This window comes from Sebastes umbrosus, chromosome 12 (genome assembly GCF_015220745.1).
Source record: "Sebastes umbrosus isolate fSebUmb1 chromosome 12, fSebUmb1.pri, whole genome shotgun sequence".
NCBI classification, from domain to species: domain Eukaryota; kingdom Metazoa; phylum Chordata; class Actinopteri; order Perciformes; family Sebastidae; genus Sebastes; species Sebastes umbrosus.
The window spans coordinates 11,116,086-11,139,434 of record NC_051280.1 but is presented as its reverse complement, the minus strand read 5'-3'; the positions used below and the strand labels follow the sequence as shown (position 1 = coordinate 11,139,434).

At 41.0% G+C, this 23,349-nt stretch overlaps 2 protein-coding genes across 4 annotated transcripts in view; both read right to left on the bottom strand.

The window, feature by feature from the left end:
* Window positions 1-1,181: 1,181 nt before the first annotated feature.
* On the bottom strand, window positions 1,182-11,184 carry LOC119498119 (excitatory amino acid transporter 1-like). Of its 3 annotated transcripts, none has more exons than XM_037786639.1 (12): window positions 10,893-11,184; window positions 10,448-10,540; window positions 8,062-8,280; window positions 7,684-7,821; window positions 6,800-7,007; window positions 6,674-6,716; window positions 6,501-6,579; window positions 6,147-6,321; window positions 5,555-5,788; window positions 3,545-3,739; window positions 2,637-2,771; window positions 1,182-2,292 (listed from the first exon to the last, which is right to left on the bottom strand). In XM_037786639.1, exons 3-12 carry the CDS (start codon window positions 8,249-8,251, stop codon window positions 2,157-2,159), a joined length of 1,533 nt encoding a protein of 510 aa, XP_037642567.1. In that variant the 5' UTR covers window positions 8,252-8,280; window positions 10,448-10,540; window positions 10,893-11,184; the 3' UTR covers window positions 1,182-2,156. The 3 variants fall into 3 exon arrangements, with proteins under 3 accessions (XP_037642567.1, XP_037642568.1, XP_037642569.1); XM_037786640.1 differs by having other exon boundaries at window positions 10,995-11,184; XM_037786641.1 differs by lacking the exons at window positions 10,448-10,540; window positions 10,893-11,184 and having other exon boundaries at window positions 8,062-8,475.
* Window positions 11,185-11,412: 228 nt separating this feature from the next.
* LOC119498118 (excitatory amino acid transporter 1-like) overlaps window positions 11,413-23,349 on the bottom strand; it is a 33,480-nt gene continuing 21,543 nt past the window's right edge. The window contains exons 3-12 of the mRNA XM_037786638.1: window positions 18,176-18,394; window positions 17,796-17,933; window positions 16,911-17,118; window positions 16,785-16,827; window positions 16,612-16,690; window positions 16,260-16,440; window positions 14,961-15,194; window positions 14,667-14,861; window positions 14,216-14,350; window positions 11,413-13,292 (exon numbers count right to left, since the gene is read on the bottom strand). Of these exons, the coding sequence (XP_037642566.1) occupies window positions 13,157-13,292; window positions 14,216-14,350; window positions 14,667-14,861; window positions 14,961-15,194; window positions 16,260-16,440; window positions 16,612-16,690; window positions 16,785-16,827; window positions 16,911-17,118; window positions 17,796-17,933; window positions 18,176-18,365 (1,539 nt within the window). The 5' untranslated portion in view covers window positions 18,366-18,394 and the 3' untranslated portion in view covers window positions 11,413-13,156. The remainder of the gene's footprint in view (window positions 13,293-14,215; window positions 14,351-14,666; window positions 14,862-14,960; window positions 15,195-16,259; window positions 16,441-16,611; window positions 16,691-16,784; window positions 16,828-16,910; window positions 17,119-17,795; window positions 17,934-18,175; window positions 18,395-23,349) is intronic.

Genomic DNA, 23,349 nt, shown 5'->3' with positions numbered 1-23,349 from the left:
CTCCACATGAATTCCCCCCTCCTTTTCTCTTGCTCCCTAGCTGTGATTCTCCCTCCCTTTCTCTCCTCACAGCTGCACTGAGCTCTGGGCGATGTCATGACACAGAGTGGCTTCTCTCTTCTCTGGCATTGCACTCATCGCCCAGTGGGGGCAGCCACAGTTTTCCTATTCTTCTCCTGCCATTGGCTGCTTGACAGAGAAAAGCATTTCGGGTGTGTTTACAGTTTTCTATTAATAACGGTACTTTGCACAGCACTGAAACACTGCAGCATGCCCAGACTTGTGACTAAAAGCATTTGTTTCCCCCAAAGATCCGGTATCGCTCAAATGCTGAAAATAGAGTAGATAGCTTTAGGTGTTTAAGAACATAGCAACATTGTTTTGATGGCTCATTTTAAACCTGCAGTAGGCAGAATGTTTTTGGCATCATTGGGTAACAATTCCATAATAATCTTTCAGCATATTGTAATTCAAGTGCTTTGAGAGATAACTAGACTTCTGCACCTCCTCATGGCTCTGTTTTCAGGCTTTAAAATATCTAGCAGGTGATGGAAGACTTTGGCCAATCACAGGTCATTTCAGAGAGAGAGAGCGTTCCTATTGGCCGTTCATTCAACAGAGGCAGCTGTCAATCACTTGCCAACTCCAATCAAACGGTCAAACTAGACAGCGCTGATCAAATATTAATTAATATTCTGTTACTGTAATGCCTATTTCTGTCCTCAAATGTTTGTTTTTTTTCAGAAACATCTTGTAGTGTACTGTTCAGCTGTAAAATAATAAAGATTGCTCCGGCTGGTGGGCGGTGCTTGGTATTTCCTCAACTGATCTCTACATGGCTGCCGAGTCACAAACTTTCTCATTTTACAGCTCAACATGTCTCATGCACTACTGTCAGGATATAGTGACCGTTTTATAAAAAGAACTTTTTTGAATCATATTTGCTCCATTTCTACCTACTGCTGCTTCAATATAAGTTAGTAAATTGTCAGTCTTTGTATCTTATTTCAAAGAAAGGCTTGCCCAGCTTTAAATTGTGCCGTATCTCGTTTTGAATACTTGGCTATCTACAGATTTTTTTCATAGTTAATAAGGTGAAATGATCTTGTAATGTTCTGTTTTATTTTTCATAATAAACTGTACACTCCTGGAGGGTTTTGCAGAGAAAACACACAATCTTGTTTCAGTTTCAGGCCCACACTGTATTGTGTTTACTTTTATTAAGTATTAAATAGTTCTCTATATATTTATATGCAATGCCCATGTGTAACTGGGTCACAGATATTTTTTTGTCTTGCGTGTTGACTGTCCTGCCACCAGATGGTAGTAGAGTGTTCGCTATGAAAGACACCTGCAGTGCCATAGATACTTGGGTTGGACTGACCTCTTGATAACCTCATGTAAAGCCTGTGTTATGTTTTACAAGGTTAATATATGTTGCATTCTAACGTATGTGCTGTTACCTTAAAGTCTTGTAGACTATTCAACAATGTCATAAGGAGTTAGAGAATAAAATTGAAGAGTATAGGATAGTACTTGATGTTACTAATGGGGATACGAAACACTTTCTCTCTATATCTAAAAAACAAGCAAAAATACACTAACCCAACCTAAGGCCTGTGACAAATGAGACAAATGTCATTCAAGAACACACCAGTTACAGTATGCAGGCACAAACTGATATATATTATAATTAATAACATCTATGCTCTATTGGTAAATATTGTCAGCCTATACTAGTTTTATCAAATCCTAAAGTTTAACATTTTATGTCAAACATACTGTACATAGAACACCATCAGGATGTGTGCTGTTAATTCTTCCTGCTCCTCATGTACTGAGGGTTACGTCTCAAAAATGTATCACTCCTCCTGATCGCAGCTGAAGCAGGGGCAACTAATTCACTTCCTAACCTCTGTTCCACTAATATAACACCTGCAAGTCACAGAGAGTTTCTTTCATTGTTTTTCCTGAAGAGCTAAAACATGTTCCTGTGGATAACTGTCCATATTGTAAGCTAAATGATTATCTACCTTTACTGTATACTGGGTAGTAAAACACCTCATCAATTTAACAAAGACAAAAAACAAGTATTTTGTTATCATGTCACATGAATCTTAGTCATTGAATACAGATGCTGTCAAGCCTCATGAAGCTCAGATCAGGGTGCTTTCTTCCACCAAGTTTTGTTCTGCAGGACTGGAGCGCTGCAGCTCATGTCTGGACAGATGCTGCACTACACCCACACCGATACAGTCACCCAGCACATTGATGGTAGTCCTTAGACGATCCCTAGAAACAAACAACAAGATCTGAGGCTGTAGTAGGAACTTGTCAATGTGACTTTAACACAACTACACACAAGTTTAGGGTGGTTAAAAAATGTAAAGTTACAGGATACTTTTATGGTGAAAGTTGGTGACAATAACATTATTCAGTTGAAAATATTCTCATAGTTTTAGAATTCTTGCCATTTAAAATAGAAACGATAAAAAGTTAGTTTCTACACTTCAATAGTATTGTATTTTTCTACTTGTAAACAGACCTCTGAAAAAGTGAAGATAAAATGATTAAACTTTCCAAAAATGTTCTCACTCTCAAGATCTGAAACTGATATTGGTTGAATGTGCACTCACAGGATCCAATCCATCATAAAGAGCAGTGATATGTCTTCAGTGGGCAGTCCAGCTGATTCCAACACAATCATCATGGTAACCATGCCGGCCTGTGGGATGCCTGCTGCACCAGTGCTTGCAGCTGTGACAATCAAACTGAACAGGAGAAACAGTGATGGTTACGTAATGGAATCCTTGTTAGTGTATAAGAAAACAGGCACAACCCATTAACAGTGCACTTAGTCTTGACCACTTATGTTTGTGGATCCACATACCGAAATGTTTCTTTGAGAAGAAACCTATGGGAACTAGTCCGATGTAAGGACTCTAATTTTCCATATCTTCATCTGCTGATGCCTTATTTATACTTCTGCAGAAAAGCTTGTGCGGAGCTTCCACAGAGCCACAGAGATAATTTGCGGAGCTTGCAGAGACACACTGCGCACCAAAACACGCACAAAAACACGCCACAGAAGTTTGATTGGGCATCAGAGCCGGGAGGTGGCATTTCAAGACAAGTACCTCACATCCATTACAACAACAACAACCTTATTACGTCTAGACACAGGAGCTCCTCCTGATCAACCAACTTTTCCATAATTGTTTTTCCAGCCATGGAGATTTGTTGGGCCAAACTTATATTGAACTATTGACTCATGGCTATCAAATAAATGAAAGACCAACTGACAAAGGATTTGAAAATCACGGGTCGAAAACAAAATGAAATAACATGCTACACGTAATCCTTCACAGTACCATGTATGCCTGGCGTGCATGAGATGTGCCTGCACCAGCCCGCACAGAAAGCATAGGTGCACAGCCACAGGAGTATAAATCAGGTATGTGTTCGGTAACTCATAGAAATACGTTAATGGATTAAATAGAGAAAAATATTTGAGCAGTCTGAGCTCAATGTGGTTTGAGCTTACCTGAGGACAATGATCTGACCCAGGTTGAACTCCATATCATTAACCTGGGCAATGAATAATGCAGCTACAGCTTCATAGAGTGCTGCACCATCCATGTTCACTGTGGCCCCAATAGGGAGCATGATGCGTGTCACTTGTTTGTCCATGTTGTGATTTTCCTCCATACAGTAGAGGGTAACAGGTAGGGTTGCAGAACTGTGAAAAAACTTTAGGTTAGCAGAGAACCGGGGCTACCCTGGTATCCTAAAGTTCTCTTTCAAACCTTGCTCGGTATCTCACTATAGGACATGTAGCCCACTTCAAAGACCATAACGCCTCGACCCACACGGGTCGACACATAAAGCCCTCCCCATGGGCTAGCAACACGTATTTAATAAGAACCAACACTGAGCACTGAGTGAGCCAGTGAAGGTGCAGTCACGTACAGGTGGTAAAACCAAATGAATGTGTGTAGGGATGCCCAACTGGCAGCAGCACAGATGTCATTCACAGAAATGCCCCCGAAAAGGGCTCATGACGTGGCCAAATTCCTGGTGGAGTGAGCCCCGTTTCCGAGGGCTACAGTCCACGACTCTCATAAGCCGGAATTATAGCCTCCACCACCCAATGTGACAGGGGCCGGGGAGTCAGAACCTTCCTTTTGTAAGAAGGGGCCCAAAGGCTGAAAGAGTTGGTTGAAAGCAAACAGCTCCAACATGGGGCAGCTGTAAAAAGACTTGCTAACTTTAGGCACAAAAGCTGGGTTAGGGCACATTACCTTCGTATAATCAGGGGAAAACTGCAGACAGGATGCGTGCAGAGACAACACATGTAACTCACTTATCAGTTTAGCTGACATCAGTGCCAGCAACAGGAAAGTTTTGAGAGGGCAGCTTTAATTCAACACATTCCACGGGTTCGAAAGGCAACCCTGAGAGTTCATTTTCTTCATGCACACCGGGATGGCATCCAGCGATGCGGGCCAGTCAACAGCCAACCTGGTCGCCGCTCGTTTACACACCTTGTGCAGGTCAACTTCGCAGGGGGCAGGGGAAGGCTGCGCCTCCCTGACAATGGAGCTGCTGGGCCGCAACTGAGCGGGGGGAAGGATGGCATCTTCATCATCCACCTCATTCTCGTCGCCAAGGAGCGGGTCAACCTCATCTTCGTCGTCGTCTCCGTCCTCTGAGTCGAGGAGTTTGCTGAACAGTGGGGGAAACTGTGTATCAGGGTCCCCTATCCCCTCTCCCCAGTCCGTACTAGCTGCAGCAGGTTTCTCTCTGGGCTTCACCAGCATGGCACAGGAGTGATCACAGGACTCTGAGTCCGCAAGCAAAGCCTGGGCGTTTTCACCTCCCATACATGCGATGCAGAGGGGGTGGGGGTCTCTCCCTGAGATGGTGAATCCACAAGTGGCTGGGTAAGGGCAGGACTCAACATCTTTAACCTTGCCACTACCAGAGTTTCCCTTAGAGGATGCAGTGGTTACCATAGCTAATAGCTAAAAACGGACAAACAGCTCACCTCAACATGCTAGCTTGTCCTGTAAGAGATAGAAACAGATAGACATCCAGCACAAAAAGGAAAAAAAAACACCAGAACCTACCTACAATACAATTCCTCATAACGAAATATACATCCTGAAACTCCTGACACCAGATCTCCACGTTCGATGACTAAGTCGACGGCTGCGTCAGAGAATAGTTAAATGAAAATCCGGATGTCAGGACAGCTGAGGAGCTTGTATGATCTATCTTCACAGGGAAGAAAGCGAGAATGACAGACAGGATGCCACGGGCGTTTACAAAGGGAGACAGGCCAGTCCGTGCATCTCAAGATGATTGGTCTATCTCCCGACAGACATTGTGTTATTGGAGCTTCCATGTTTGGTCATGCCTGAAGAGGCTTCCCATAGTGAGATACCAAGCAAGGATTGAAAGAGAACTCATGTAGTATATAGAGTTAGCTACCATTCGACCATTGTTCATTTGGCTGCTATGTGTTATATTTAATATCAAGACTCAGACTCACCTTGATGAAGTGCCAAAGGCAGTGTTGAGAGCCTGGAGTAGACCAAGCATAAACCTGAAGGGATTCTTTCGTGTGACCACGAAATAGATGAGGGGAAGAGTGAGGAGGCCGTGGATTAAGAGGCCAGTGATCACGGTGAGAGTATACATGGTAACTTCTCGACCTATCTCTCCAATGTCTGTCATCTTCAAAATCTGTCCTGCCAGCAGGAAGAGCATTCCCACTGGGGTATACCTGTGATACAGAAGTGAGACACAGCAGAGGAGAGGCAGTGAAAGAGGCTCAATGTTGAAGGAGTCAGTGAGTATATCCATATTTGCAGATGATTACCTAGGCAGTAAATCACAATCAACTTCAGGCATGTAACAAACACAGACAATTAATTGTTTATCACATGTCAAAACCTTACCACAAAAACAAATAAAATACAGCATTTAATCAGCACTATAATAAACAGTAAGCACTAGAGGTGAGGGCTGCTAGACCTGATTCTTTGGAGAGATATCAGCATAAAATTGATAGTTGAAACAAATGAAACGGTGTATTAACAACACACAGCCAGTTCATATTCATGAAAGCCTCCTGTTCTTACCAGATGAATATGTTGACCAGATGCATAATGGCTTTATTCAGGCAGTCAAAGAAATCCCTCAGAGGTTTTCCCTCAGTGCCCATACTGCCCAGGATGAGGCCAAACGCAACAGAGAAGCCCAATAGACCCAACATATTAACTCCGTCTACGGTGCCTGGTACTGGTACTGTGTCATCTATAGCGATCCCAGGAATGTTGTTAAGACCAGGTGGTGGAGTGACGATGTAACAACAATTATGAAGATCAGGCAGATGACATATTAAACCAACATAAAGGACACTGGGTTAGACAAACATTTGGTTCCAAATTCCAAACAGGACAAACAAAAAAATAAAACAAAGAAAGGAATCTCACTGTTTTCACTGGTCTCAGTCATATTGATGACATCAAGACTCTTTCCTGTAGAAACACTCCCAGAATAACCGGATTTGTACTAGATAAAAAGTATAATCAAATGTTAACCGTTGGTAAGTTTGAAACAGTGATGGTATGAATGAAGAACAAATAATAGCCGTCGCAGATCTTACCTTTCGGAAACAAGCTTCCACCAGATTGGAGGGAATCATGTTTCTATAAAGCAAAAACACTGATTAGGTGTTTTAACTGCCAGTTGTATCGTTACAGGTTCCCTGTAAAGAGAGTTTGATACACACCTGATTAGATCTAGAAAGGAATCCACAGTCTGCACAGCCTGTGGATGACCACTAGAGGACACTGAGGCAGTTCTGGATGATTTCCCTGGCTGGATAAGAACAGCTAAGGCAATGCCAGTGAATGCAGCAATAATTGTGGTGACCATGTAATAGCAGAAGGCCCTTAGCCCAATCTTCCCATAAGCCTTCTTGTCCACAGATGAAATTCCTGAAATAAAAAAAAAAAATGGGTTTAATATATGAACATAATTCCATGTTTGATTGATAACTTTAAATATGAATCTATTTTATATATGTCAAATAATACTATATATTTATGGGATAATTTAAATAAAAATGTTTTTGACATGTATGTACAGTAAAGAAATATCTTTGAGTCCCTACATACAGTGTTTCCAAGAAAACATTAAAACATCTTGAATGATACTCAACTTGGATCATGGAGGTCACAATATCAAACTATGGTGAAATGTTAAATGTCAAAAAACACTAAAAACTAATTAAACTAAACCTTGTCTACTATGTAAACTCGAGATCAGATGTTTCAGGGTTGGTTACGTAAAAAGAAATCAACTAAAGTAAAGAATCATGTTTAGTTTTTAAAGCATTTTAAACACTACATATCTTTTCTGGGGAAACTATAAAGAGAATTTTAGGTAATCTCAGACTCAGTTTGTGAGCCTCAGCTCTACACACAGGCTGTTCTCCACTTTCCTTTGCCTTAAAGCTTACTAACACTTGCACCAGCCACTAATGTGGCTATTGATTGTGTTTATCTACTATCATCAGGAAGTTATTACCATGTGTAATGTCCGTCAAACCATTTCTTTATCGATTGATTAAATTGAAAGTCCAGTTTAACCAAGCTGAAGTGTGGCTCTAACCTGCAATCACACTGGAAATGATGAGAGGAAGCACCAACATCTGCAGGAGTCTCAACAGTAGCTCTCCAGGAAAGGTTAAATATTTTACATCCCTGGCTGTCATATTAATGTGTCGTAGAGCAAAGCCCAGGCCAATCCCTCAGAGAAACATAAACACAAGTCAGCCAGTCAGTGCGGCTGTCAAAAGGTGTGTAAAATTGACAAAAGCAGAAGAGCAGCAGCAGATTGCAATCTGTCTTTACAATGAAGAGGTGATGAAGGTAGATCAATGGTAGATTAAAAGATGATTTTCAGGTTTTAACAGACAATAAATTACAGTATTTGAAAACCATTTTCAGGTTTTAACAGAGAATAAATTAGTGTTGGAAAACCACTTACCTAATGCAACGCTGGCCATTGTGAGAACAACGAAAGCATTTCTCTTGAGAAAAGCCATAACTTTAGATCCATTCTGGGATGTAGATACATGACCTGACGGCTTATTACATTTGTGGTATGTTTGGGTTTCCTGGAGTTCTGTAACTTCTACTGAGTCCAACTCAGACAGGTCATTAGGGCTCGGCAGCATCTCTTTCCTGATTAGTCCTTACAACCAGACTGCAGAAAAAGACAGATCTCTTACTAGCATTCATAGAACAAGCATCATTAAGACATTAATCCTAATCGAGTTTACAAAGTTTACTAAAGACATAAAAAAACTAGAATATACAGCAGGCAGCAGGTTCATATTGTGAATATCAATAACATGAATTAACAGCCTGTCTATGTAAGTAACAAGCAAGTAGTATGAGAGGTAAATAAAAAAAATTCTCATATTCTCCTCAGTTCACCTTTTAGATGCTCTTCCTTGAACGGTCTTCTTCTTTGGGTTACCATGGCGCCACAGAGACAGGGCGACATGCCACGAGCTCCGTACATGTTAAGGTTATTATAGTGTTTTTTTTTAAAGATTAATTTTTATTATTAGGCCAGTTTTATGTTATTTTGTTAAGTTTTGCTAGTTTTATGTCTCGTGATAGTTTCAGGCTCTATAGTATCAGTTAAGTAAAGCAACTTCAAAGAATGGACGACGGCGACAATAACAACAACAATAACAATAACAACAACAACAACAATAACAACAACAATAACAACAACAATAACAAAGCCCCCAGGATCAGTTACAACAGAGAGACTCTTCTGAATCTAACTCTCTTTCCTGAACTGAGGAGGACAGACAGGCGAGCCGGGGTCCGACCGAAGTCCGGGTCCCAACAGAGAAGGAGAGGCCGGCGAGCCGGGGTCCTGGTTCGGCTGAGACGGCGCGCTCATCGCCCCCCACTCCCCACTATGTTACTGGCTAATGTGCAGTCGCTCGACAACAAACTGTGCGAGCTGCGGGCGCGGATATGTTTCCAGCCGGACATCAGGAACTGTAACGTTATCTGCCTCACGGAGACCTGGCTATCAGCTGAGGTACCGGACCACGCCATCGAGCCCCCGGGTTTCACCATCCATCGGACGGACAGAGACCAGGAGCTCTCCGGGAAAACAAGGGGCGGAGGGGTATGTCTGATGGTTAACCGGACTTGGTGTGTCCAACAGAACATCAGGACCATCGGCACCTTCTGCTCCCCTGACTTGGAGTACCTCATGCTGCAGTGTCGGCCTTTTTGACTCCCAAGGGAGTTTACATCGGTTACCATCGCCGGTGTTTATATCCCCCCCCCCCAGGCCGACACGGACAGAGCGCTCCGGGAGTTACACAGGGCAGTTAACGTGCAGGAGACCGCGCACCCGAGGACCGCACTCATTGTTGCGGGGGACTTCAACCGGGCCAATCTGAAGAACATTTCCCCAAAACTGTACCAACACATTCACTTCAACACACCTGGGTATCAACATCCATAAGGACTTGACATGGGCCACCCACACCACCGCTGTAGTCAGGAAGACCCAGCAGAGACTGTACGCTCTGAGGCGACTCAAGACTTTCAGACTGAAACCGCAAATCCTCAGGGACTTCTACCGGGGCACCATAGAGAGCCTCCTGACAGGCTGCTTCACCACCTGGTTCGGCAGCTGCACCAACGTGGACCGTAAGGCGCTGGAAAGGGTGGTGCGCTCGGCCCAACACATCACCGGGTGCGAGCTGCCCAGCCTGCAGGAGCTTTACACCCAGCGGTGCCTCAGGAAGTCCCTGAGGGTCATTAAGGACACAACACACACCCACAACAGCCTGTTCTCCCTCCTGCCCTCTGGTAGAAGATACAGGACCCCCAGGACTCTCACCAGCAGACTGAGGAACAGTTTTTTTCCCCCAGGCCATCAGACTTTTAAATCTATAATTAATTTGACACATTCTTACACAAACATATTTCTTATACTGTATATACTGTATATATTGTTAATACATATGTTCTTAATATGCCCTTGTATAAAGTATTTCCTTTTATAATTGTAATGTAAATGTAATTGTAATGTAAATGTAAATGTAATATAATTTATTATTTAATGGAGCTTCCTAGCGAAAAGTATTTCACACATTTGTACCTGTACAACCGGCGTGACAATAAACATCTTGAATCTTGAACAAATGAAATTTGGTTACTACAGTAGTGAAATAACCAGTTCTTCAGCACAATAACTTCCTTATGTTAATATTCATGTATATCTCCGTTTCATAACTATCACTGTCTCTCTCTCCATTAAAGGCATAAAAACCCAAAAAATAAAAATGTAAAAACATTTTATTTTATTTAAACTTCAATGGAACTATACACACCTGTGATACAGAAGTGAGACGCAGCAGAGAAGAGGCAATGAAAGAGGCTCAATGTTGGAGTCAATGAGTATATCCATATTTGTAGATGATTACCTAGGCAGTAAAGCACAATCAGCACAATCAACTTCAGGCATGTAACAAACACAGACAATTAATTATTTATCACATGCCAAAACCTTACCACAAAAACAAATAAAATACAGCATTTAATCAGCACTATAATAAACAGTAAGCACTAGAGGTGAGGGCTGCTAGACCTGAGTCTTTGGAGAGATATCAGCATAAAATAGATAACTGAAACAAATGAGTGACAATGTAACAACAATTATGAAGATCAAGCAGATTACATATTAAACCAACACAAGGGACACTGGGTTAGACAAGCATTTGGTTCCAAATTCCAAACAGGACAAACAAAAAAACAAAACAAAAAAAGGAATCTCACTGTTTTCACTGGTCATATTGATGACATCAAGACTCTTTCCTGTAGAAACACTCACAGAATAACCGTATTTGTACTAGATAAAAAGTATAAGCAAATGCTAACCGTTGGTAAGACTGCTGACAGAGCTAACAGTCTGAACCTGGGGGACAATCGGAGGGTGGACAACGACCCGTTGGTCGGGACGGCGTTATCATCCATATGAGAACAGTGCAGAGCAGCGGCTGTGGGCTGGCCAGTGGGGCACGCTTACATGCATGAACGCGGACTAAAAGCATGTGCGGCCAACCAGGCTATGTCCGTTTTTTTTAAACCATATATATCATTTTGTTGTGTAATGTGATTTGGGAGTGAATTCCATTCTTGCATTGCTCTGTATATTGCTGTACTTTGACCTGATTTGGTTTTGGATCTTGGTAAAGTAAAACAACCTGCAGCAGCATGCCTTGTGGAATAATTGTGTGTATCTGTAATAAAGGATAGTTTTTTGTAAAACATAGTTTTTGTTGTTATGACATTCTTAATGAAAACCATCAATGAGTATAGCGATCTATTTCTCACTTCAAACCAAGAGAGACATGTATGCCTTTTAATTACATTTGTTCTCCACCCACAAGACAGAGCTACACGTGCCGCTTTATTCTGGACCAGTTGCAATTTTCTTATATTACCAAATGAAGTATTGGACCAAACTGCTGAGCAATAATCCAGATGAGATAAAACCAAAGCTTGAATTACTTGTTTAATTGTTTGTTGTGTCAGATATTTTGCACATCTCTTAATTACAGACAAACTGGTTCCCATTTTAGTTACCACTCTCTGTATGTGTTTATCCCATGATAATTTACTTTCTCTGATAACAACCAAAAGTTTGGCTTCTTCTACCTGCTTTATTAACATGTTATTTATACAAAGATCAAGCTTTGGTTTTGAACATAAAGAATAGTTTGTTCCAATTACAACACTGGTTGTTTTAGACACATTCAAAATAAGTTTATTACTGTTGATCCAATCTACAACCAACTTCAACTCCAGATCTAAATTTATATTTAAATCACTAATTGTTGCTTCTGCTACATTTATTGTGGAGTCATCAGCATACATCGAGATACGTGCCTTTTGTAATACTAAAGGAAGATCATTAGTAAAAATTGTGTACAGAAGTGGCCCAAGACAACTTCCCTGAGGCACTCCATGTTTCACATGTGTAACATCTAAATAACTTCCATTTAGGTACACTATTTGCCTTCTATCGCTCAAATAACTATTTAACCACAAAAATTCAGAATGAGAAAAACCATAACATTTAATTTTTTTCAACATCAACTCATGATCCATGATGTCAAAAGCCGCAGAAAAATCAAGCAACACTACTCCTATAAATTCCTCTCTTCTATTTCCTTAAACCAGTCATCAACCATTTGAGTCAAGGCTGTGGCTGTCGAATACTTTTCTCTATATGCATGTTGGAAATTGGTGATTAAATTATTATTGGTAAAATAAGACTGAACCTGTTAATACACAATTCTTTCCATTATCTTACTCAAAATTGGTAATAAACTTATAGGTCGACTATTGGATTCAGAAAACAGCAACTTTTTATTTTTTGGTATTGGCACTACTTTGGACATTTTCCATGCTTGAGGACATACATTTTCATTAAAAATAATAAAGCTATGGGCCTGAGCAGCTTGCTATCAAGATCGTCAACCCCAGGTGGTTTATCCTTACAAGTCATTAACATTAGTTCAACTTAAGCAACACTCACTTTCTTGAATTCAAAGCAACACTGTTTGCCTTCCATAATATGATCTATTAATATATGTTATAAATCTGTATTATTTGGCTGTACAGTGCTTTTTAACTTATCTATCTTGGTTATAAAATAACTATTTAGATGATTTGCTATGTCTTTTGGCTTAGTAAAAAATTCCCCTCCAATTTCTAAATAAGATGGGGTGGACTTAGTATTTCCTCTCAATAGATAATTCAAAGTATTCCATAATTGTTTACTATCATGTTTGATTTCATTTATTCTATTTTCATAATACAGTTTCTTTTTCGTCTTATTTGATATAGTAACAATTTCTTAGTTTACAGTATATTTGCCAATCTGATTTCAGACTCGATGAAATTGCTGTTAATTTAGCTTGATCCCTTTCCCTCATGTGTTCTTTTAATTCCTTAGTGGAAATTAGTTTAGTTCCTTAGTTTAATTCCTTAGAATCTTAGTCATTGGACACAGATGTTGTCAAGCCTCATGGAGCTCAGATCAGGGAGCTTTCTTCCACCAAGCTTTTTTCTGTAGGACTAGAGCGCTGCAGCTCATGTCTGGACAGATGCTGCACTACACTCACACCGATACAGTCACCCAGCACATTGATGGGAGTCCTTAGACGATCCCTAGAAACAAACAAGAAGATCTGAGGCTGTAGTAGGAGCTTGTCAGTGTGACTTTAACAAAATTACAAAATGTAAAGTTACAGCATACACTTAAGATGAAATCAATAACATTATTCACTGGATGAACCCAATTCGACTGTTATCCGGCCATTAAATAGGCGTTATCAGTCGCTGCAAGCATCATAGATGTGGGTCATTAGGGGTCTACTACGCCTACTAAGTTATAAAACTACAAATTCTTTAGGTTTAGCCAACAAAACTACAACTTCTTTAGGTTTAGGCAAAAAAACTGTTAGGTTTAACCAATAAAACTATAACTTCTTTATGTTTAGGCAATAAAACTATAACTTCTTTAGGTTTAGGCAATAAAACTGCAACTTCTATATGTTTATGCAATAAAACTACAACTTTTTCAGGTTTAGGTAACAAAACTACAACTTCTTTAGGTTTAGGGAAAACCATTGTGTTTTGGGTTAAAATAACTATGAACATAAACACAACTAGACATTCTTGGTTTCACACATGATGCAAACTGCAGTCTCCTGGTTGAAAGTCCTGTGTTTATAGTGACTGATAACGCCTATTCAATAGCCTGACAACAGTCTAATCGGCTGCTGGATTAGTCAAAAAAATATTCTCATAGTTTACGCATTCTTGCCAATTAAAATAAGAAGGATGAAAAGCAGTTTCTCCACTTCAATACCTTTGTATTTTTCTACTTGTAAAGATCCTCATTCATGTAATGTACTCACTAACCTCCAATTCCAACCGTTCACTATATGTTTATTCCGAACCTTCACCCTAACTTTAAACTCAAAAACCTCAAACACACCTCTGAAGAAGTGAAGCTAAAATGGTCAAACTTTCCAAAAATGTTCTCACTCTCAAGATCTGAAACTGATATTGGTTGAATGTGCACTCACAGGATCCAATCCATCATAATGAGCAGTGATATGTCTTCAGTGGGCAGTCCAGCTGATTCCAACACAATCATCATGGTTACCATGCCGGCCTGTGGGATGCCTGCTGCACTAGTGCTTGCAGATGTGACAATCAAACTGAACAGGAGAAACAGTGATGGTTATGTAATGTAATCCTTGTTGGTGTATAAGAAAACAGACACAACCCATTTACATGTTGCTCCTATGCTTGAGCACTCATGTTTGTGGATCCACGCACAGAAAGTTTCCATTTTTGTTTAAGCATTGAGAAGAAACCCCTTCAACTCTATGGGAACTAGTCCGATGTAAGGACTGTACTTTTCCATCTCTTTGTCTGCTAAGTCTTCAGTAACTCACAGAAATAAGTTAATGAATTAATTGAAAAATAATAATATTTGAGCAGTCTGAGCTTCATGTGTTTTGTTTATCTTACCTGAGGACAATAATTTGACCCACGTCAAAGTCCACATTATTAATCTGGGCAATGAATAAAGCAGCTACAGATTCATAGAGTGCTCCACCATCCATGTTCATTGTGGCCCCTACAGGGAGCAGGAAGCGCGTCACTCGTTTGTCCATGTTGTGATTTTCCTCCATACAGTAGAGGGTAACAGGTAGGGTTGCAGAACTGTGAAAAAACAAAAAGTGGTTCATTAAGTTAGCTGCCATTCAACCGTTGTGCATGTGTCTGCTATGTATTATGTTTAATATCAAGACTCTAACTCACCTTGATGCAGTCCCAAAGGCAGTGGTGAGAGCCTGGAGTACACCAACCATGAACCTGAAGGGATTCTTTCGTGTGACCACGAAATAGATGAGGGGAAGAGTGAGGAGGCCGTGGATTAGGAGGCCAGTGATCACGGTGAGAGTATACATGGCAACTACTCGACCTATCTCTCCAATGTCTGTAATCTTCAAAATCTGTCCTGCCAGCAGGAAGGGGATTCCCACTGGGGTATACCTGGTGAGACACAGCGGAGGAGAGGCAATGAGAGAAGCTCAATGTTGAAGGTGTCAGTGACTGTATCCATATTTGAGTATGTTCTCAAAATATTTCATATCTAGCGTGATCGAGCACACAAGTGCACGCAGCAAATCTGAAGCAATCAACTTCAGGCATGTAACAAACACACGGACAATTAATTGTTTATCACACGTCAAAACCTGACCGCAAAAGCAAATTATCCACTGCGGTAACAATTTATAATGACCATCATTTATAAGTGGTAAATTGATAGCTAATTAAACTCAGTTTATAGTTATTTTACTGTTAACAAACAATGAAATGATAATTAATAATGTTATAATAATAAGTACTAATAATTAGTAATGCTATAATTTATTATTTATTTATTATTAACAGTTTATTGTTGCACACATTATAACATTGTATATATATATATATAAGTATTTGTTAATTAAGATATTATTTGTAAACCTTAAAGAAATGCTTTGTAAAACATATATAAACATTATTTAGATAATCATTGGTTTCTGGTACATCTATCTATGTAATGTTTATAGATGCTTTACAAATGATTTCTTAAAGGTTTACAAATCATTTGGGAATCATTAACACAAATACATAATATAGTATATACAATGTTATACATTTTGCAACAATAAAATGTTAATAGTTTACTAATGTATTCAGAATGTAATTGTTATCGTCCCTCATCAGCTATGATACAAAATAACATTTATAATCTAATTATTTCATATTACATAGATACACAGAAATTATAGCATTACTAATAATTAGTAAACATAAATTATAATGTCATTGTTTAGTAACATCAAAGTAACTATTAACTAAGTTTAATATCAATGTATTGTTTATAAATGATGGTTATTAATGAGTGTTACCAACACTAAAAAATAATAAATAAGCACTAGAGATGACTGCTGCTGGGCCTGAGTCTCTGGAGAGATATCAGCAAAAAATTGATAGCTAATACAAATGAAATGGCACATTAACAAGACAACACACAGCCAGTTCATCTTGATGAACGCCTCCTGTTCTTACCAAATGAATATGTTGATCAGATGAATAATGGCTTTGTTCAGGCAGTCAAAGAAATCCCTCAGAGGTTTTCCCTCTGTGCCCATACTGCCCAGGATGAGTCCAAACGCAACAGAGAAGCACAATAGACCCAAAATATTGATTCTGTCTATGGTGCCTGGTACTAGTACTGGTACTGTGTGATCTATAGGGATCCCAGGAATGTTGTTAAGACCAGGTGGTGGAGTGACAATGTAACAACAATAATGAAGATCAGGCAGATGACATATTAAACCAACACAAGGGACATTGGGTTAGACAAACATTTGGTTTCATCTCCAAATTACAAGATATAGAACAAAGAAAGGAATCTCACTGTTTTCACTGGTCTCAGTCATATTGATGACATCAAGACTCTTTCCTGTAGAAACACTCCCAGAATAACCGGATTTGTGCTAGATAAAAAGTATAATCAAATGTTAACCGTTGGTAAGTTTGAAACAGTGATGGTATGAATAAAGAACAAATAATAGCCGTCGCAGATCTTACCTTTCGGAAACAAGTTTCCACCAGATTGGAGGGAATCATGTTTCTATAAAGCAAAAACACTGATTAGGTGTTTTAACTGCCAGTTGTATCGTTACAGGTTCCCTGTAAAGAGAGTTTGATACACACCTGATTAGATCTAGAAAGGAATCCACAGTCTGCACAGCCTGTGGATGACCACTAGAGGACACTGAGGCAGTTCTGGATGATTTCCCTGGCTGGATAAGAACAGCTAAGGCAATGCCAGTGAATGCAGCAATAATTGTGTTGACCATGTAATAGCAGAAGGCCCTTAGCCCAATCTTCCCATAAGCCTTCTTGTCCACAGATGAAATTCCTGAAATGAAAAAAAAAATGTGGGTTTAATATATGAACATAATTCCATGTTAGATTGATAACTTTAAATATGAATCTATTTTATATATGTCAAATAATAATATATATTTATGGGATAATTTAAATAAAAATGTTTTTGACATGTATGTACAGTTAGGAAATATTTTTGAGTCCCTACATACAGTGTTTCCAAGAAAACATTAAAACATCTTGAATGATACTCAACTTGGATCATGGAGGTCACAATATCGAACTATGGTGAAATGTTAAATGTCAAAAAACACTAAAAACTAATTAAACTAAACCTTGTCTACTATGTAAACTCAAGATCAATTGTTTCAGGGTTGGTTACGTAAAAAGAAATCAACTAAAGTAAAGAATCATGTTTAGTTTTTAAAGCATTTTAAACACTACATATCTTTTCTGGGGAAACTATAAAGAGAATTTTAGGTAATCTCAGACTCAGTTTGTGAGCCTCAGCTCTACACACAGGCTGTCCTCCACTTTCCTTTGCCTTAAAGCTTACTAACACTTGCACCAGCCACTAATGTGGCTATTGATTGTGTTTATCTACTATCATCAGGAAGTTATTACCATGTATAATGTCCGTCAAACCATTTCTTTATCGATTGATTAAATTGAAAGTCCAGTTTAACCAAGCTGAAGTGTGGCTCTAACCTGCAATCACACTGGAAATGACGAGAGGAAGCACCAACATCTGCAGGAGTCTCAACAGTAGCTCTCCAGGAAAGGTTAAATATTTTACATCCCTGGCTGTCATATTAATGTGTCGTAGAGCAAAGCCCAGGCCAATCCCTCAGAGAAACATAAACACAAGTCAGCCAGTCAGTGCGGCTGTCAAAAGGTGTGTAAAATTGACAAAAGCAGAAGAGCAGCAGCAGATTGCAATCTGTCTTTACAATGAAGAGGTGATGAAGGTAGATCAATGGTAGATTAAAAGATGATTTTCAGGTTTTAACAGACAATAAATTACAGTGTTTGAAAAACATTTTCATGTTTCAATAGAGAATAAATTACAGTGTTTGAAAACCACTTACCTAATGCAACACTGGCCATTGTGAGAACAACGAAAGCATTTCTCTTGAGAAAAGCCATAACTTTAGATCCATTCTGGGATGTAGATACATGACCTGACGGCTTATTACATTTGTGGTATGTTTGGGTTTCCTGGAGTTCTGTAACTTCTACTGAGTCCAACTCAGACAGGTCATTAGGGTTCGGCAGCATCTCTTTCCTGATTAGTCCTTACAACCAGACTGCAGAAAAAGACAGATCTCTTACTAGCATTCATAGAACAAGCATCATTAAGACATTAATCCTAATCGAGTTTACAAAGTTTACTAAAGACATAAAAAAACTAGAATATACAGCAGGCAGCAGGTTAATATTGTGAATATCAATAACATTAATTAACAGACTGTCTATGTAAGTAACAAGCAAGTAGTATGAGAAGTAAATTAAAAAAAATCTTATATTCTCCTCAGTTTTGTGGAAAAAAGATCACCTTTTAGATGCGAATGTTACCACAGTAGTGGATTAACCAGTTCTTCAGCACAATGACTTCCTTATATTAATATTCAGGTATCTCTCCCTTTCATAACTATCACTGTCTCTCTCTCCATTTAAAGAATAAAAGCCCCCAAAAAAAATAATAAAAAATAAATAATGTATTAAAACTTCAATGTAACTATACACACCTACAAAATTATAATAAATGCAGATGAAGTTCTGTGAGAAGTTTATGAGGGAAAACAGACAAATTCAGGAAGACACCACAGTCTACACATTGTAGAAAGTGCTGTCGAAGGGGTGTTTTGTGAAGAGATAGCCTCTTGCCGTCCGACTTTTTTTCCTTTCTGTTCATTTCACGTTAATCAGAAACATGGTGGTGTCTGGTGAGAAGATGGCTGAATATCTGGATAGAATTAAAAACATACTTTAACATGTGCTCTCTGGTGTGTAATGTGTTTGCTGAATTATATTATAGGAGATGCTTGGACTGGTTCCTAAAAGATTGTGAATCTAATTTTAGCGGTACATTTGATCGGTAATGAGCCACACATTGTTATTTTCCATGTGTTTTTTTTTTTTAACAGAGTTTGACTGATACAGACACCAGCTCACAGCAGGACTGCCCAGCTGTCGAGCAGTTCATGACCAGCTTTAATTACCAGCCGCGACGCTGGTACTGTTTTCACCTTGTGAGTCTGTTTGTGTCAGAGCCAGGTGTTTATATTTCTGTCTGCGGACAGATTTTGTCACTGCGATAGGAGCCATTGTGCGGAGGGGGTGCACTTGGATGCGGCCTGTAGGCCATTGGCTGAACGAAAAATGTTTTTTCCTTAACTTTTGATTGGGTGGACAATACCCATGTTTGGTACCCCGAGCCACCGCTGGCCTTACCAACTACACAATGCACGTATAATACCTGGAAGTATAATAGCATAACGTGCTATGATTTGATTTGATCCCAAAAAACTTCTCTGGCAAATTAATTTAAGTATAATTTATAAGTATTTCAAGTATAACCCTGTTATGATTATAATTAGTCCAGTGATTATGAAATGGACCTTTCAAACTGCAAACTCGGGTTTTACACAGGAATTTGACTAACGTCATGGTTTTAGCTCATAAAATGAAGATTTCCAAAGAAATCTCAGTTTACACATTCATTTAAATAACAGCTGAATTCTCCTGGGTTTGTTTTTATTAAAATTGTTAAAAGTCATCAATCAAAACCAGTGGGCAGGATATTGACTGGTTGAAGCACACCAATCGCAAAATACAATTCCACTGCTTTGACACCACTTAAAGGGACTGTTTGTAACTTCTTACACGTATAAATCACCCGGATCGGTGTCCCATGCGCGCTCGCGTATGCGCTGTTCAGGCAAGACTCCAACACAAACTACAGGGAAGCACCAAATCCAAAAAAGTTATATCTATTGATGCCCGTCTTGCAAATCAGTGTTGGCCGCGGTCGGAGGACGCGGTGGAGACTATAGTCTTGGTCTCCAGGGCCGGAGTTTCTGCTGTACTCTGCTCCTCTGCTCCTCTGCCTGCTTGCCTTCACTCAGCTTGCTCCACCTCACGTGCATGCGCACACACTCCACACTGCAGAAGAGTTGGTTTAGCTCTGAGAATATCTTGTGAATGTACAGTGGACGTTTGTGCAGAAATAAATGCTGCAGCTCCTCCAGACCAACAGAGGTTTCCTGTGTCTTGTGAAGTGACGGGGCTCCGCAGCGAGAAACGTTATCGTCTCCGACCGGGTGCCGGTGTCTCCCCTGTTCCCTCTGGCCGCGGTCGGGAGGCTGAAGCAGGAAAAGCCAACACTAGGATCAGCATTGATTCATGGAGAGACCTTCGTCTGGTCAGCTAATATTACTGCTAAGCAGTAAAATATAGAGTGATATTGTGGTTTTAGCTGATGTGTGTAGCCTCACTGTTTTGAGCTATGCTCGTTCATGCGAGCACAAGCGCGAGCCCGACGCTGACTCTCGTTGACTTAACGAAGAAAAAAAAGAAAGCCACTTTATTAAATTAAATTAAATTTTTACACTCTGTTATTTTACATAGAACATACACACAGGCCTGAAATACACACATGCACAAACAGGACCTATATACATGCATTAATGGAGAGATGTCAGAGCGATGGCAGGCGCCCCGGGCAGTTAGGGGTTTGGTGCCTTGCTCAAGGGCACCTCGGCAGTGCTCAAGAGGCAAACTGGCGTCTATCCAGCTATCAGTTCACACACAGTACTTGGTCCATGCGGGGACTTGAACCAGTGACCCTCCAGTTCCCGAGCCAAGTCCCTATGGACTGAGCTCCTACTGCCCCCAACATGAAAAGAAAGACATTACAGCTACAATCGAGGATGGCTTTATGCAGAGAATGAGCATTGCAATGGAGCGTGCTTTTGGACATTTTCTGAATAACTCTAGAGGCAGCCTTATGTCCAGGATGGGAGCAGAACCAAAAGGTTGTGTGACTAGTCCTCTTGAGTCAGAGAGCCATGCTAATGCTAACCAGGCTAGCACAAATAATGCAAATGTGGGCACCAACCATGCCATTACCAAGACTGCCAGAGCTAAGGATGGGTATGCTGCTGTTGCTAACGTCCGTGATGCTAATGCTCCTGTTGATGTTCCGCGTTCAAAAACTACCCAACATTCCGGTGACGGGAGGTCTCCTTTCTGGGTCACAGAGTCAGTGGAGCTGGCATTATGACAGAGCCTGACAAGTTAGCGGCTGTCCAGGATTGGCCTACCCCCACTGATGTCCACCAGCTGAGATCCTTCTTAGGATTAGCGTCCTATTACAGGCGGTTCGTGGCTGGATTCTCTATAGTGTCTGCGCCCATGTTCAACTTACTGCGCAAGGACAGAGACCTACAAGTGGGGACCAGATCAAGGTGCGGCCTTCCACCAGCTGAAACAGGCCTTATGCAAGGACCCGGTGTTGGTTGCACCAGACCCAGAGCTGCCATTTATCCTTGACACGGACGCCAGCAACACAGGCCTTGGCACTGTACTCTCGCAGTTGACCCCGGAGGGGGAGTGTGTTGTTGTTTACCACAGTCACACCCTCGATAAGCCAGAGAAGAACTACTGTGTCACTCGCAGAGAACTCTTGGCGGTGGTTGGCGCTGTGAACCATTTCAAACACATCCTCTGTGGCCTTCCGTTCACCATCCGTAGTGACCATGCTGCCTTGAAGTGTCTCATGTCATTCAAAGAGCCGGAAGGGCAAGTAGTCAGATGGATCGAACAACTCCAGGCCTTTCAGTTCACCATACAGCACAGAGCTGGTGAAAGCCACACAAATGCAGACAGTCTCTCCCGCCGACCATGTGCCCCGGGCTGTCACCACTGCAACCAGGCCGAAGAATGTGAAGCGGCAAACCTACACACTTGAAAGGTGATCTGTCGGGCCCTGTTACCCGACAATGAGAGAGTGTGGAGAGAACTGCAGCTCAAGGACCCTGATCTTGAAATGGTCATAGGGTGGCTGGAAAAAGACATCCGGCCACCCTGGGAAGATGTGGTTGCCTAGTCTGCAACTGTCAGAGGCCTCTGGTCTCAATGGCCTGGAGTGGAGCTGCAGGAAGGAGTCCTGAAGAGGTGCTGGCGTGAGCCAGCTACCGGAGAGCCGCGATGGCAAGTGGTTGTGCCAAAAAATCTCCGCAGGGAAGTACTTGAGGTGCATCATGGATCCCCTGGAGCTGGTCACTTTGGGGTGACAAAGACATTGAGACGGCTGAGGCAGACATTCTATTGGGGCCACAGCAGGAGGGATGTTGAGGACTATTGCCTCCGCTGCGATGCCTGAACTGCCCGTAAAGGCCCTCAAGGTCAGTCCCGCGCACCCTTACATTAGCATCGTGTAGGGGCACCAATGGACAGAGTGGCAGTCAATGTGTTGGGACCACTACCCCGTACCAGTAGAGGGAACCGGTACGTGCTAGTCGCCATTGACTACTTTACAAAGTGGCCCGAAGCCTACCCCCTTCCTGACCAAGAGGCGACAACCGTGGCTGAGGCCTTGGTGCAAGGAATGTTCAGCCGCTTTGGAACGCCCTCTCAGCTCCCCTGAGACCAAGGGCTGAACTTCGAATCACAGGTGTTCACTGCAATGTGTAACCAGCTCGGCATCCAGAAAACAAGGACCATCCCGCTTCACCCAAAAAGCGACGGATTAGTGGAATGGTTCATGCGGACCTTGACTGCCCAGCTGGCCCTCACCACTGCCCCAGACCAGACTGATTGGGACCTGCAAATACCCCTCATCCTCATGGCATGCTGCAGTGCAGTACAAGAATCCACCGGCTGTACTCCTGCATACATTTGTGGATTTACAAAACTATAGCTGAATATGCTACATCTGATGGATCTCCAGACCTTTGAGGAGGGGGGATAGCATAACCAAGAAGTGGTTTATTTAGGCATATTTTGGCAAAACGTTTGTTTGTACTTTTGGGGTAAGGTTACAGTAACTGTTATAAAGTGTCAGGTGTGTACATATATTACAATAAGTTTAAAGTCACTCAACACAATAACCTCTTAAAGTTGGACAATTTGGCCTCAGTCGCCAGGACAGGAGAATAATCTAAACAGATCTTCTGTCATTGGGTGATCTTAAGTCCTATGAGCCTCTGTCCAGAGCCTTCTTAGTTCTGTGTTAGGAACAGGTCATGAAGGTGTTAAG

What these genes read in the sequence shown, in the direction of transcription:
- LOC119498119 (XM_037786639.1), bottom strand. Translation starts at nt 8,251, where the DNA reads ATGCTGCCGAGCCCTAATGACCTGTCTGAGTTGGACTCAGTAGAAGTT. An exon ending in CATTTCCAGTGTGATTGCAG is followed by an intron (nt 7,008 to 7,683) that starts GTTAGAGCCACA and finishes TTTTTATTTCAG; the next exon opens with GAATTTCATCTGTGGACAAG. An exon ending in GACTGAGACCAGTGAAAACA is followed by an intron (nt 6,322 to 6,500) that starts GTGAGATTCCTT and finishes GGATCGCTATAG; the next exon opens with ATGACACAGTACCAGTACCA.